This window comes from Eptesicus fuscus, chromosome 6 (genome assembly GCF_027574615.1).
Source record: "Eptesicus fuscus isolate TK198812 chromosome 6, DD_ASM_mEF_20220401, whole genome shotgun sequence".
NCBI classification, from domain to species: Eukaryota; Metazoa; Chordata; class Mammalia; order Chiroptera; family Vespertilionidae; genus Eptesicus; species Eptesicus fuscus.
Genome location: NC_072478.1, coordinates 94,822,239 through 94,838,100, shown reverse-complemented (window position 1 = coordinate 94,838,100; position 15,862 = coordinate 94,822,239). Strand labels below are relative to the sequence as shown.

Here is a 15,862-nt window from a genome sequence, read left to right as displayed (position 1 = left end):
GCAGGAAACATTTATTAAATGCTTGCTGGGTGCCAAGTGTGGCACCACTGCCTTTTCCTATACTTTTCATTAACCATTTTCTTACCAGCAAGAGCAGGCCAGAAATTTCAACATGTTACAGTGGAGCCCTCAGGGTAGCACATGGAGATTCCTACTCTACCCTAAGAGAGGGACTATCCTGAGCCCTTTAGATTCTGAATGGGCTCTAGGCATCCTAAGCAGGGTTTCCTCACCTTTTCCATTCCTGACACATCTGGGAACAGACCAACTTACCCAGATGGGGTGGTGGACGGAGGTCCCCTTTCTAGCCATCCGTGAATCAACACCCTACACTCTATTTCACACGTCATCTTTCATGCATGTGCAGAACTCGCACCTCCCCTACACCCAGACAGGTCTCAGTCACCCCTTGGGGCTCACCGGGAACCTCACTTCCCCAAGCTTTCTCCGACCACCCAGTTTAATACTTAATGCTTTTCTGTAACACTCATTTCACATGAAACCACTTGCACCATCCTCGCTAGACTCTTAAGTTCTTGGAGGACAGGCACCAAGCCTATTTGGTATAGCTCTGTATCTCCAGCACCTAGCTTGGGTACTGACACACAATAGATGCTCATGAAATGTTTGTTGAATGAATGTTTGTTCAGCCCACTAACTTTCTTTTTTTTTAATATATTTTTATTGGTTTCAGAGAGGAAGGGAAAGGGAGAGAGAGATATAGAAGCATCAATGATGAGAGGGAATCATTGATTGGCTGCTTCCTGCATGCCCCCCCCCCCCAACCCCCACAATGGGGATCAAGCCCACAACCCTAGCATGTGCCCTGACCAGAATCGAACCTGGGACCCTTTAGTCCACAGGCTGACGCTCTATCCATTGAGCCAAACCAGCTAGGGCGAGCCCATTAACTTTCATCCTCAAATATAATTTATGTAATATTAGTAATAATTCTCTACCTAGTTCAGTGGCTTACCAAATACTTTTATGGGTGAGTGTCCCAACTTTGGGGGGGAAGGACAGTGCAGTAATATCATTATTCTCCCAACTTTTCAGAAAATGAGACACCATCTATGAAGTAACTGACTTGTCTAAGGTGGTAGAACCAGCATGAGCGTTGGAATGCATACCTGCATTAAAGGACTGCACACCTTGGGTCATATACCATCTGTTAACCAGAGGCTCTGGCAGCCCAGGGAATACTGGTGGCTAGTGGAAGACAGCAGTGGAAGGAAGAGGGAGAAGCACAAGCCAGGCCTCTGATGACCTTTCCTTCCCCCAGTGTCTGCTTGCTACCCACACAGGTTCACTCCGTGTGTTCTGGGAGCTGGGACCCTAGAGCTGGGCCAGAGAGTTGGTGAGGCCAGCAAAGCCTTTTCTTCTGGGGAGGAGGGAGGTGAGGGCTGAGAGGCAGGGGCACCTGCCCACACTGTTATGTATGCGCACACTCACATCTGGACAAAATCCACACCAAGGCATATAACACACCGAATGAGCCACTGCACAAACAGGTGCCCACAGATATCGTGCACATACATACTGGTGCGTGGTTATGCATACTCATATACACATTAAGCATGTACCCAACGCACAGATAATCCAGACACTACTGTGTACACCCAGCAACTGACCTACACGCCGGTTGCACACCAGGCTGCAAGAGTAGACATGTGCACTCACCCATGCACACACATACTCGCGATTCTCACTCTCACGTACACGCACAGTCAGTACACAGAGAAATGTACTCCATTGTAAGCGTCAAGCCCACACGCACCCTCACATCCACAGCGATGTCAATGCTCACGCGCAAGCAACAGACACATACCCATACCCATACGCTTGCAAAGGCCTGGTAACGATCACTTTCGTGCACGTAAACCTCCAAACACACTGACAGGTTCTACACACGGAGAGATGCATCGATACACCCACGTTGCCACCAGCGCTTCAAGTTTTTTCCAAACCCACTCGGAAGGGAGAGAGCCCTGTGCTGCGGGCCGGCCCACGTGACCGGGGAGGGCGCTCCCGCCGGTGACGGGATGGGAAAAGTATGCCTGGGGCGGGCGCCGGGCCGGCTGCCGTGGCCGCGGGAGGCGGGAGGCGGGAGGCGGGACGCGGAGCAAGGCCGACAGCTTGGTCGCTCCGGAGGCCCCTGGACGCGCGGGGCAGCGAGGGTGAGTGTCCCCCGGCTGTCCACGCTCCGGGGAAAGTGCGGGCGGGGAGCAGAGGGGAGGATACGTGGTGCTGGGGCGGGGGGGCGGGGTGGGAGACGGTAGGAGTGGGAGGACTGCGAACGCCCCTTCTTTGCAGGCCGGGCAGCCCTGCCTCTTGACCTCCACCTTCGGGAGTATATTTAATATGAATTAACCTTTACGGAGCGCTCACCGTGTGCTCCTGGTTTACCTGTGATAGTTTTATACCTCCACCGCTTATTGAGCGCCTATTTCGCGCCAGGCCCTGCCTGCCCTCTGCAGCAAGCTGTTTCATTTCCATGACAACAGCTTATCTGCCTCTGCAAAACAGGAACCGGGCTCAGAGATGTTAACGACTTGCTCAGGGCTGAACACCTGGTAACTGGTGGCAAAGGGATTTGAGCCCCGGTGAGTCTGCGTCCATTACCCGAGCTAACAATCAGAGCTAACGTTTATCGAGCGCATTACCTCATTTACTCTTTGCAGCATTTAATTAAATATATATTATACAGACCCGCAAACTAAGCTCAAAGGGTACTAAACGGCAAGCTGAGATTTGCACCCACTTCTTCACAGCTCTTGTCACCCTCCATCCTCCCCCAAACTTTGTTCCTCTTTCTCCATCCCCATCGCCACTGCCCCATGCCAGGACTGGATGGCAGCTGAATGTTGCATGGCCCCCGGGGTCTCCCACCCCAGGCCTCTCCCCTAACACCGTGGGTGCTTTGCACAACCTCAGTGTGGTCCTCCTCTGTTCTCTTACAACAAAACTCCTGCCTAGAGCCTTCAAGAGTCCCCTCCTTAAACTGGCCATCTCCCGGAGACCACCCGCCCCCTCCCCCCATCCCTGCCACGCTAAGCCAGTAGCAATAGCGTTAACAGTGTCCTATATATGTCAACCCAAGGCTGGTCTCAGCACTGTTTGAAGTCTGTCCTCTCCCATTCTCCCTTTCTACACCCCCCACAGTTCTCCTCTGACTTATTCTGTTATCTGGCCGTGATATCCATCACGCCCACTTTCAGCTGCCTACCGTCAGAGCATCCACACTTTCACACCTCACTCCTGCACCGCACTCTGTTTCTTCCCGGAGTCTGACTTCCCTCCAGCCCCTAGCAGGGACACCAGTCTTGCCCTCCTTCTAATCCTTCGACGTTAGGATTACCTTTGGTTTTAAATGACATAAAACTAACAATGTTCATCGTGACAAATTCAGACACTTCAAAAAGGTAGAAAGTGAAAAGTAAAAGCCCATATACCTCCCGATTCTGAAAGGTAACCCCTTTAAACAAGATGGGGGGTCCTTTTGGAAATTTCATATACCTATATATTTGAGTGTCTATCTTTTTTTAACTCAAAGATAAGCATACTTTACATTCCATGCTGCAACTTGCCTTTTTCACTCTGTGTATCTTGGTCATCTCTCCATATCTGCAGATACAGACTCACTTTGTTTGTTTGTTTTTGTTGTTGTTTTAATATATTTTATTGATTTTTTTTACAGAGAGGAAGGGGGAGGGATAGAGAGTTAGAAACATCAATGAGAGAGAAACATCGATCAGCTGCCTCCTGCACACCCCCTACTGGGGATGTGCCCGCAACCAAGGTACATGCCCTTGACCGGAATCGAACCCGGGACCCTTCAGTCCGCAGGCTGACGCTCTATCCACTGAGCCAAACCGGCTTCGGCCTCACTTTGTTTTTATAACGGTGTCTTAGTGTGTCATTGTACCAAGGAATCGGGATTTGGTTCACAAGTCTGGGGTCATCTTTGAAGCTATTCTCCCTCCATTCAGCAAATTCCCCCAAGAGGTTACTTGTTTCTCTGCAAATCCCTCCGTTCCTCCCTATCTTGCTGTTCTTTCTCTCATCCTCATCTGCCGAGTGGACACAGACGACTGGACCTTCCTCTCCACCGTCCCAGTCTCTGATGATCCCCAATGTTCGCCGCGGGGTAATGGAGTGCAGACACTCACAGCTTCCCGCACGCCCTCCTCAGGAAGGCCTGCCAACTGGCTTTGCCTCTGTGAGATGAGCTCCTGTAGAAATTTGATTTCTGTTCATCAAGTTCTAGTCTGCGTGGACTTTGGAAAGGAATTCTATGCTGAAGCTTTGCTCAAGGAAACAATTCTCCGTTGGATTTGTGCATTTCTGTAGATGGCTTCTTTAGAGAGCTGCCCTGGGAGGGTTTATGTCCATGGGTTCTGTGCCCTGGGCCCGAGTCAGCAGGCCTGGCTTCCATCCAGCTTTGACCGGGGGAAAATTCTTTCTTTCTTTTCTTTTTCTTTTTTGCCTTTCTTTCTCTTTTGCCACATGGGGATGATAGTATCAGCCTCTTAAAACTGTGGGAGATTAAAGGAGAAAATGAACCTCAAAGCTTTGAAATAAGAATTCACGGAGAATTCTCTTTTCCTCTAGATCAGGGGTTGCAAACTCATACCAACTGGGGCTGTGCATTCTAACCTCCTGTTGTATCTCTCCTTGTTCTCACACATTATTATTATATCCCAATAACACTACTGTCACTGAGTACTTCCTGTGGGCTGGTTACTGTATTATCTCATTTAATATTCATAATTACTCTATGAGGGAGGCCCAGGCCATCAAATTACTCAGGGAGACATTCCTAAAGACCTTATATTATTCAAACTGGTATAATTCAAAACTCACCTTCGGAAAGAAGGATGGCAGCATTTCCGTTTGCCTATTAGTATAGGGCTATCCTGTGGCTATAGCATAAGCACAGTTTACAATGTACAACTCCTGCTGCCTTGCAAGGTCCTTGACAAACTTTCACACATAAATTGGAACCATAAATATGTTTCTATCATGCGATTTCAAATTCAAATGATTCAAATATGACCATGCAGTATTGTTTTCTCCCATTTTACAGACAAGGAAACTGAGGCTCAGAGATAGCAGAGGTCAAATAGCTAGAATATGATCCCTAACCTCTTAACCACCAGACCAGCTCTGTGCTTCTTGAAGGCCAGATCTTTAGAGTTATTTCGAATGTCTGTCAGGGCCAGACCAGAAGGAACTGCATGGAGACCAGCAAGCACAGGGAAGTCAAAGAAAACCTAGCCTTCTTCCTCTCCCCCACCCCCACCCCAGCTCAACCCTTCAGAATTCAGACTTTGTTCCTCTCCCTCAGTTTCCAGATCTTCAAGCGTGGTCCCTTATGCCATCCCAAGGAACCGCCTACCCCCATTTCCTTTCCCTGTCTTCAGTGCAGTCCTGGCTGCCTTTGAGAGAGAACCTGCTACAAAGAGAAAGAAGGAGAAAGGCTTACTCCCTCTCCTGCCTAGAGCCTGGTCATACATTCAAAGGAATTCTATACTGAAGCTTTGCCCAAGAAAACAATTCTCCGTTGGATTTGTGCATTTCTGTAGATGGCTTCTTTAGAGAGCTGAAGGTTTATGTCCATGGGTTCTGTGCCCTGGGCCCGAGTCAGCAGGCCTGGCTTCCATCCAGCTTTGACTGGGGGAAAATTCTTTCTTTTCTTTTTTTTTTTTTTGTTGGGACACCAGTCTTGCCCGCCTTCTAATCCTTCGACGTTAGGATTACCTTTGGTTTTAAATGACATAAAACTAACAATGTTCATCGTGCCAGGCTGGATCCTCATTAGAACAAGACCCTGTGCCCTACAAGAGCAGCAACCAGCCAAGACCGGTTTGGTTCAGTGGATAGAGCGTCGGCCTGCGGACTGAAAGGTCCCAGGTTCGATTCCGGTTAAGGGCATATACCTTGGTTGCGGGCACATCCCCAGTAGGGGGTGTGCAAGAGGTAGCTGATCGATGATTTTCTCTCATCGATGTTTCTAACTCTCTATCCCTCTCTCTTCCTCTCTGTAAAAAATCAATAAGATATATATTTAAAAAAAGAGCAGCAACCACATCTTTTCATTCCAGTGTCTGGCCTCAAAGGCAATAAAAATAGGTGACGCCATTGATTGGGCATCCTCGCCAAGCACCAGCACACATGATGTCTCGTTGGCCTTCTGTCACATGAGCTAAGCACTAACCCATCGATTCACCTGTCTTTATTAATCACCTGTATTATGGATCACGGTCATGCCAGGTGGCTGATAGGTGTATGTGGCCAAGGCAGGGACCCCCACAACTTCCCTCAGCATGGAATGGCTGGGCAGGAATGAATGCCAACCTTCACTAGGATGCTCTTTTGGTAGCAACCGACAGAAACACTATTCAAACCAGCTTAAGTGAAAATGGAGAATTTATTCTAAGACTACAGGGGCCTCCACCTGAAATGCCATAGGACTCATGTAGGAGGTCAGGACTGTTTTTCATTAGTTCAACTGCAGTTGGTGACAATTAAAATCTTAAACAAGGTCTGAATTTTTGTATCAGGTTTTACTTCCAACACCCTTTATCTGCTGTATTTTCAGAAGGACAAGAAATAGTGAAATAAGAATAGGTGATGCTAATAAAGATTTATTAACAATGACAAAAAAAAAAGAATAGGTGATGCTTTTATACCTCTTACCATATGCCAAACCTTATTCTAGGAGCATTATAGCCTCATAACAACCTTCTAACGTAGCTACTGTCACTGTCATCCCCATTTTGGTGAGGACTAGGCTGAGGGAAAGAGGATAAGTCATTTGTAAAAGGCCCCACAGCTAGTTCGTGGGATTTCAACCCAAGCAGCTATGCTTAGAGCAGAGGCAGTAGCTGCCATGTGGCTGTCGGGCACTTGAAATGTGGCCGGTCTGGCCCTAGCCAGTTTGGCTCAGTGGATAGAGCTTCCACTTTCGGACTAAAGGGTCCTGGGTTCTGTTCCAGTCAAGGGCACATACCTCAGTTGCAAGCTCGATCCCTGGTCTGGGTGCATGTGGGAGGCAACCAATCGATGTGTCTCTCTCACATTAATGTTTCTCTCTCCCTCTCCCTTCTACTCTCTCTAAAAATTAATGGAAAAATATCCTTGGGTGAGGATTAACAAAAAAAAAAATTTAAATAATAATAAAAAAGTAATGGCCAGTCTGAATTAAGATGTGCTGCAGGTATAAAATACACACCAGGTTTCTAAGACTTAGTGCCAATTAAAGAATGTGAAACACCTCATTAATAATTTTTACATTGATTACATGTTGAAATGATGATGTTTGAGATATATTAGTCTACCCAACATATATTATTAAAATTAATTTCACCTACTTTAAAAAACCTTTTTAATGTGCCCATAAGGTCGTGTAAAATGACATGTGACCTCATGTCATATGCCTGTTGGACAGCACTGTTCAAACACCGTCCCATCCCTCTGATCTGCCGCTTGGAGAAGCTGGACACAGGGCGCTGAACCGCCTCGGCCCTCCATCCCTCAGCTCACATCTGGCCCATCAGCTGCCTTCTTCTCGCTCACTGCAGTGCTGGGCAGGTCCAAAGCTTGATGGCTTTGGCCTCAGCCACCCCGAAGCCTGACTCTGGGCCTCACTGCACAGGGCACAGGGCCCAGGGCCCAGAGGGGTGGGCTCCACGTCCTCCGCATCACATGCCGCGATGGCTGGTTCCCAAGGATTTGGGGTGATAATACAGTGGCCACCAGACTGACTGCTGGCGTGCTCTCGGGAGTGCCACCGAGACAAACCCCGCGAGATCCTGGCTCCTGAGACCTCACTAGGTCATGGTTTGGCCTTGGACCTCTTGTCTAGACTGAGTCAGAAATAGGGGTGGAAAGAGAGAAAACAAATATTTTCTGGGCCTTTTGACAAGCGGATCCCATGACTTCTAATGGTCTGTGTTTTGACTCTGGATGCTGGAGTGTTACCAACCAGGCATCGATGTGAGGACCCCGGGAAAGGGGGTGTGGGTGAGCGCTGTGTGAGCCGCCGCAGCAGCCCCTCTCTCCTCCAGGCGGAAAAAATATCCTTGGGTGAGGGTCTCAGCTCTTCCAGTGAAGCTGGACAGGGCTGTTTCCAATTTGCTTCCTGGAATTCAGGGAGGGCATGGGGTGTTTGTCATTATAGAATTTGCACTCCCATTAAAGCCAATTTTGGGAGCATTTCATCTGCAAGCAGGCACCACCCCATTCCAACCACCAGCCCTTCCTTGCCCAGTTGGGTCAGATTCAGGTATCCTCTCCTAATCACAACGAGGCCTCCCTGTGAAATATTCCGGGGGGGGGGCCCTACTGTGAGGTCAGGGCTGTGTGCTGTTAGTTCAGCTGCAGTTGGCGGCAATTACAATTTTAAACAAGGCTCTAACTTTTGTATCACGTTTTGCTTTCAACGTCCATTATCTTGTTGGATTCTCAGAACAGCCCTGTAAGGCAGACGGGGGCGAGTGTTATTATCTCCATTTGGTAGGTGAGGAGATGGAAGCCCAGATCAGAGGAAATGACTTTTCTACTGTCACGTGATCAGTGAGTTACAGAGTTAGGACATGCACCCAGTCTTCCCAATCCAAGCCCAGTCATCTCTCTGGGCTTCCCTCAGTAGCCAAGTGTGGCTTTGTTATCCGCACGTTTACTGAAACCTTTGGATCCTGTTGCTCTTTATGTGAGTGACCATTTCACTCAAGGCTGGAACAGCTATGAGCTGAGCACTTACTGCGTTCGGGGCGGGCACTGTGCTAGACCCTGGTGACATCACACAGAGCAAGACGGGCAGGGCCTCTGCTTTCTGGACCTTCCTCTCCAGGGGAAAGGCACAGGCAGTTAGCAAGCCAAGAAGCAAAGAAATCTCTAACCACAACTGGAGCCACGTGCTTTGAAAGGGCAACCAGGGTGGTCTGAGCAAATCAGCAGGGCAAGACTCTCCGAGGAGAGGTTATTAGACCTGAGGCTTGAAGGATGAGGCAGGCAGCTCTCTGAGGGCTTTGGACAGAGGAGATTAGCAACAATTTTAGGCAGAGTTATCTTCAACTGCTGAGCATTTACTGCATCACACACCTCACAAGAAGCTTTGGGGACATTGTCTCGTTACTCCTATTCCAACTCCACGAGGTAGGTATAGTATTATTTCTATTGGACAGTTGAGGACACTTAGTGGCTGGTTTCTCGTGTCTCTTAATCACCCCTACCTACCCATGCATCACAGCCTGATAACCAACAGGTCAATTGTATTCACGCATAACTTACCTCCTCTGATCTGCAAGGTGAGATTATTCAGAACTCAGGCCTGGCAGCCTTGCTCAAGGCCCAGACGAGGGTCCCCAGAGTTTCTCCTGGCAGACCATGTTTGGGCGGGATCAGCAAAAGACAGACGACCTTCTCTTGTCAGTCTGGGTGGAGGGCCCTTGGGAAGGAACTGGGGGGTAGGGTGCCCTGAGGGTAGGGGAAGTGGGAGAAGGAGGAAGGCTGCTTCCCTGACAGTTCAGGCTGGGGCCCTTCGTGCCTAACGTTCTCCCAGAACATGTGTGTTTATGAATCATTAGCTACTTAACGGAGAGATGAGTTAAGGGACCGGGCAAATTACAACCAGACGGAAGAACTCCATCCAAGCTTAGCACCTCATGATTCTGTGTTTGGGGTTTAACCGTGGAACATTTTTTCCCTGCGGCAGGAAGGCTGTCATGCAGCCTCCCCGACTCAACTCACACCGGAGAGGGCCATTTAGGAACTAAGATAATGTTTAAAAGATGAGGAAGGACCAATACTTCTCTGTAATCAGTTGAATGGACATTTATGGAGCACCTGCTAGATGTAAAATATTTGCACACCCCTCCCTGGAGTCGGGGTGGGGGCCCTGTGCTGTGGGAGGTCAAAAGGAAGAAGGGGTTAGATCTGGGTTGGGCTAGAAACAAAAAACAAAAAAACGGGAAGGGAGGAAACTTCTTTAAATCCGAGAGTATGGGTGCCCTTTTTGATTTAGGCCACTACCTTGATTTCCCTTTGCTGTGGGTGTTCTCAAATACTCACGAATCAAGCAAGTATTTCTTGAACACCCACTGTGTGCAAGACAGTTGGAAGCCCCAGGATATAGCAGGTTGGCTGCGGTCCCCGCTCCCAAGGGGCTTCCGTTGCCATGGGAGGCACATGGGCGAGGCAGCGGGCCCAGTAGGCAGGTGAACGGGCAAATACAGCCAATACGGGTGGGCTTGCAGGGCCGGAAGGACACCGGCAGGGAGCTGGGGTCCCAAGGGAGGGCTGTCCGGCAGGCCTTGGAAGAAGCGCTATTTAAGCCGAAACAAGGGATAAGGAGCCGGCATGCCAAAGGGTGGGGCCCAGGGATTCAGAAAGAGGGGCAGGATGGAGCTTGGTCTGACGGAGAAGGGGTGTCTGGAGGAGCGGTGAGAGATGGGAGGAGCTGGGATTTGGTGGAGGCGGGTCATTTAGGGCCTCGTGGGCCACATCCTCAGGGGTGCTGATATTGCTCTTTGCAGCCCGCAGCCAGTGGAGTAAGATCATCCAGGAAGTGATGAGGCTGAGCTGTGCTTTTCAAGGATCCCTCCGCTTCAGCTGGGAGAGTGCGGGAGGGGGAGCGAGCGAGGGAGGAGGTGCTTGCCAGGTGCAGGCATGGACTGATGGCCTCCCCGTGTGCCCCCTGGAAATGCCTCCCTAACACTCCAAAGAGGCTCGTGGTGGAGAGTCAGAGCCCAGGAGGCGGCCCACCCCCCCTCCCAATCATCTTGGCTAAGCCCAGTGCGCATCTGTCAGAGAACAGGAGGCTCTCTCCAAGCATCGGGATCCTGAGGGAGGAAAAGCATCAGCTTACATTTCCAAAGTCGCTTGTGTGTGTGTGTGTGTGTGTGTGTGTGTGTGTGTGTGTGTGTGTGTGTAAAATGATAAAATACACAATATCAAAGAAATCTCTCTATTGCTCTCTGTAGCTTTGTCACACACTTCAAGGTCCCTTCTGTAATGTGGGATATTCAGGAGGAAAAATCAAAGAAACGCTGACATAATGGAAAGCATGTGGCCATTAGGGTCAGCCAAACCCAAGTTCAAATATAACTCCTGCCATGAACTGGTTGTGTAAACATGACCAAACTGGCCTCTCTGAGCTTCACGTTCCTCTTCCATAAAACAGGAAAAAAACACCAGGGGGAGGGAGCAAGGGGCAGTGGGCGAAGTGGGGGGGTTCTTCAGAGCCCCTCGGACATGGGTTTGAGTGCTGTCCCCACTGCCCTGATTGTGTGACTGCGGGTTAATCGTTGGAGTTCTCGGAGCCTCTGTTTCTCCCTCTGAAAACCGGAACCATCCGTTTTCCACCTCCGTCGGATTTATTATAAACTTCACAGAAGAGAATTCAGGTGAAGAGCGTCGCTCAGAGCGCCTGTCTCAGCTCCCCTGTCGGTCACTGAAGAGGTCGGATGAGACCATTCCTTGGGGCCCTCCCCAAGTTTGTGATTCTGAATTTCTTTAAAAGACCCGGGAAGAGTTAACCTCTCTGGATTCCTTGGGGCCATGGCACACCACCCCAGGTTTTCTCACCCCTTCAGTATGGAGAGTAGACTCGGGGGCACAGGCTGGGAGCAGGGCTATTGGAGCCTTGTTTTTCTTGGAGGTGCCCTGGGGCCAAGGAGACTCTCCTCTCCCTCCCTCTAGGTTTGGAACCAGAATCTAGTCACCCCGCCTTTATTTCCAAAACAGTTCCTGGCACCGGTGGGAACCTCCAGGCTCCAGCTCTGAGAAACCCCTCGCTCCCTGCCGGTTCCAGAGCCCCCTCCTCCGCCTGCCAGACGCTGGGGCCTGCCCTGGCCCAGCTGTCACTGAGCATTCTCCCTGCTGTTCACAGAGGCTGGCATGGGCAGGACAGCAGGCCCTGCTCCCTCTTGCCCAGCACGTGTGACTGAGAGTGGAGGTCAGAGAGAGGGGATGGGAACTGACGCCCAGAGCTCCCCTCTCTCCTGCCTGTCTCCATCCAGCTGTTCACAGGACTCTCAGCGTGCCTGGGTGACTGGCTCCCACCGCTTCCTTCCTCTCTCCCTTGTCCAAAATTACAACTTCCTAACCCAGCTCAAACCTTCTTGAAGAATTCAGTTTCTCTTCGGGGAGCCCAGATGTGTCCCAGCTGATAAGTCAACCTGACTCGTTTCCCAAGATTCTCAGCAAGTCAGCAAGGGAAGGAGATGGGGATCCTGGGGTCTGGGGGGTGTCTGGGGCACCGTTTTCCAACAGCACATCATGAGTGTAACACTTCCCCAGCATTTGCCCCATCTGCCTACCACCTCTGCTATCACTGATGCCACCCATAAGGAGCATTCGTGACACCAGCTACATCATACTGCAACTTTATTTTTTAAAATATATTTTTATTGATTTCAGAGAGGAAGAGCGAGGGAGAGAGGTAGAAACATCAATGATGAGAGAGCATCATTGACTGGCTGCCTCCTGCACACACCCCACCAGGGATCAAGGCCCGAACGGGAATCAAACCATGACCTCCTGGTTCATAGGTCGACGCTCAATCACTGAGCCACACCGGCCGGGCTGTGCCACATATTTGAAGGAAACCATGGATCATTTCTCTCTGTGCACAGCTCCCCCCAGCCAGCTGTCACTGGGCCATAAGTCCGGCTACTCCAGAGTTCGATGGTGTGATGATGAGTGCCGCACCCCAAGACCCCTCCAAGGTATATTCTGGGCTCATGACTCAGCTCATCCACATACACTGAGTGGCCAGATTATTATGATCTCTGAACGCATAATAATCTGGCCACTCAGTGTATGTATGTGTATGTATATATATATATATATATATATATATATATATATATATATATATATATATTAGAGGCCCGGTGCATGAATTCGTGCATGGGTGGGGTCCGGCCAGCCTGACCAGGGGGAGGGGACATGGGTGGTTGGCCGGCCTGCCTGCTGGTCAAACTGGCCCAGGGGACAATTTGCATATTAGCCTTTTATTATATAGTATATACACTGAGTGGCCAGATTATTATGAGTTCAGAGATCATAATAATCTGGCCACTCAGTGTATAGACTCAAGACATTGTCCAGCTACTTGTATGTGATGTAGGAGAGAGCAGGAGTCAGAAATATAGTTTCTCCCAGCTACCTCTTCCCCCTCCTCCCCTTCCTCCTCTCCCTCCTCCTCCTCCTCCTCCTCCTCCCCTCCCTCCCCCCGGGTGCCTTTCCAACTGACCCCCAGTCCGCTCAGCGGGACTCACCTGCTCACAGCTCTCTTGCCTCCTACAGGTGACCACCATGATCCCCTGGGTGCTCTTGGCCTGTGCGCTCCCTTGTGCGGCCGACCCTCTGCTTGGTGCCTTCGCCCGCAAGGATTTCCAGAAGGGCTCCCCTCAACTTGTCTGCAGCCTACCTGGCCCCCAGGGTCCCCCCGGCCCCCCAGGAGCCCCAGGGCCCTCAGGAATGGTGGGAAGGATGGGCTTTCCCGGCAAAGACGGCCAGGATGGCCAGGACGGGGACCGGGGGGACAGTGGAGAGGAAGGTAAGAGTTTAGGGGACATGAATATAAATATTTTCTATGTAATCATTGGCCAAACATGTTGTTTTGAGAGAAATGCACGTTTTATGAAACATGGGTCTTAGGGACCAAGAGGCGCTCTACAGGAAACGTTCTGCAGGGCGTGCCGAGTGTACTTAGCTGTGCTTACTGTGGGCCAGGCACGCTTCTAAGCACTTACATGAGTATAGAAAGAGCGTTGTGGTTTCCTTTGAACAAAACACGGTTCTGCTGCCTTCTCTCTCCTCTTCACAGGATATTTCAGAGAAGTTTTCATATAGTGCACATAAATCTGCCTCGTTTTTAAAAACTCCTGCATAGAATTGCACGTTATGGATGGACCATCCTTTTTTTAATCTTTTTCCTTTGGACGGGCAATTAGTCGTTGTTCCCAGTGTTTGCTGTTGGAAGCGGCACTGCACGAACCACGATTGCACATGTGTGCAGGGATCTGGGCACTAACCAGGGACTGCACTAAGATCAATGTTTTGAGGTCAAAGGCTTCTTCCAATTCTCTCCTCAACCCACAACCAGCACAGCCCATCAAAGGATTGTTCTGCCAGACAAACCAGACTCTTCCTTAGAAGGCGGGAAAAGAAAAGGCTGTGGCCTGGCTGACGTGCTCAGTGGTTGAGCCTCGACCTATGAACCCAGAGGTCATGGTTCAATTCCCGGTCAGAGCACATGCCTGGGCTATGGGCTCGATCCCCAGTAGGAGGCCTGCCGGAGGCAACCAATCCATGATTCTCTCTCATCACTGATGTTTCTATCTCCCTTTCCCTTCCTCTCTGAAATCAATAAAATATATTTTAAAAAAAGAAAGAAAAGAAAAAGAAAAGGCTGTGAATTATGTTCGTTTTGCCCTGATCCTCAATGATTCTGGAAGGTAAGCATTACCGTTCCCGGTTTCCAGATGGGACTGGGACACGTGCCCCAGGTTCCACCATCAGGACTTGCACCCATTTCCAGGTGGCTCCATTGCCCTCTTGTTCTTCCCATTACCAAAGGCCTGTGCTCCAAAGATGGAGAGCCAGGGCCCGCAGCCTCTGCTAGTTCTCTGAGGCCCCTTCTTAACCCCTGCTGCTCTGTCTTCCAGGTCCACCTGGCCGGACAGGTAACCGGGGAAAACCAGGACCAAAGGGCAAAGCCGGGGCCATTGGAAAGGCTGGCCCTCGCGGCCCCAAAGGGGTGAGTGGTGCCCCAGGGAAGCACGGCACACCGGGCAAGAAGGGGCCCAAGGGCAAGAAGGGGGAGCCGGGCCTCCCGGGCCCCTGCAGCTGCGGCAGTGGCCAGGCCAGGTCGGCCTTCTCGGTGGCGGTGACCAAGAGCTACCCACGGGAGCGGCTGCCCATCAAGTTCGACAAGATCCTGATGAACGAGGGCGGCCACTACAACGCGTCCAGCGGCAAGTTCATCTGCAGCGTGCCAGGGATCTACTACTTCACCTACGACATCACGCTGGCCAACAAGCACCTGGCCATCGGCCTGGTGCACAACGGCCAGTACCGCATCCGGACCTTCGACGCCAACACGGGCAACCACGACGTGGCCTCGGGCTCCACCATCCTGGCTCTCAAGCAGGGTGACGAGGTCTGGCTCCAGATCTTCTACTCAGAGCAGAATGGGCTCTTCTACGACCCTTACTGGACCGACAGCCTCTTCACAGGCTTTCTCATCTACGCCGACCAGGAGGACCCCAATGAGGTGTAGGCAGGCCGGCGCTCGGTCTCCAGGGAGGGCACCACGCACTCCTGGTCTGGTGCTTACAGAGCGAGACCCCTAACCTGTCTACTGGGGCCGGGAGTCGGGAGCTTCTGGACTCAGGCCGACCTCCTTCCTCTGCCCCCTTTTTCTCCATCATTAAATCCAAGCTTTTTTATTCATCCTCCCATTTCTCCATTTACTATTTTTTTTTTTTCTTTTCCTTTTTAGAACCTACTGTGTGACAGGCACCAGGCTGTCCTCTGGAAGGTACCACAGTGAACAAGACGGACAGAGGCTTTGGCCTCATGGGGCTTACATTCGAGTGGGAGATACAATTTACACATAAACAAGCAAGTCATGTAATTATTGTGCCAGGGTGGAAATGCACACGCCATGGCCAAGAGTAGTCGGAAGAACAGGAGACAGGGAAGAGGTGGAGGTTTGCTTTTGGACTCCATCTTGTTCGGTTTACTTACGTGCAGTAAAGTGTACGCATCTTGAAAGGGCAGCTAATGGACTTGTACACACGTGCACACTTGGTAAGCTCCTGTAGATTAGGAACAGAGTATTTCCAGC

At 50.6% G+C, this 15,862-nt stretch overlaps 1 protein-coding gene across 1 annotated transcript; it reads left to right on the top strand.

The window, feature by feature from the left end:
* Positions 1-2,118: 2,118 nt before the first annotated feature.
* On the top strand, positions 2,119-15,465 carry C1QTNF2 (C1q and TNF related 2). Its single transcript, XM_054717035.1, has 4 exons — positions 2,119-2,177; positions 12,639-12,731; positions 13,315-13,567; positions 14,679-15,465. The coding sequence occupies exons 2-4, from the start codon at positions 12,699-12,701 to the stop codon at positions 15,290-15,292; spliced, it is 900 nt and encodes a 299-aa protein (XP_054573010.1). The 5' UTR covers positions 2,119-2,177; positions 12,639-12,698; the 3' UTR covers positions 15,293-15,465.
* Positions 15,466-15,862: the final 397 nt, after the last annotated feature.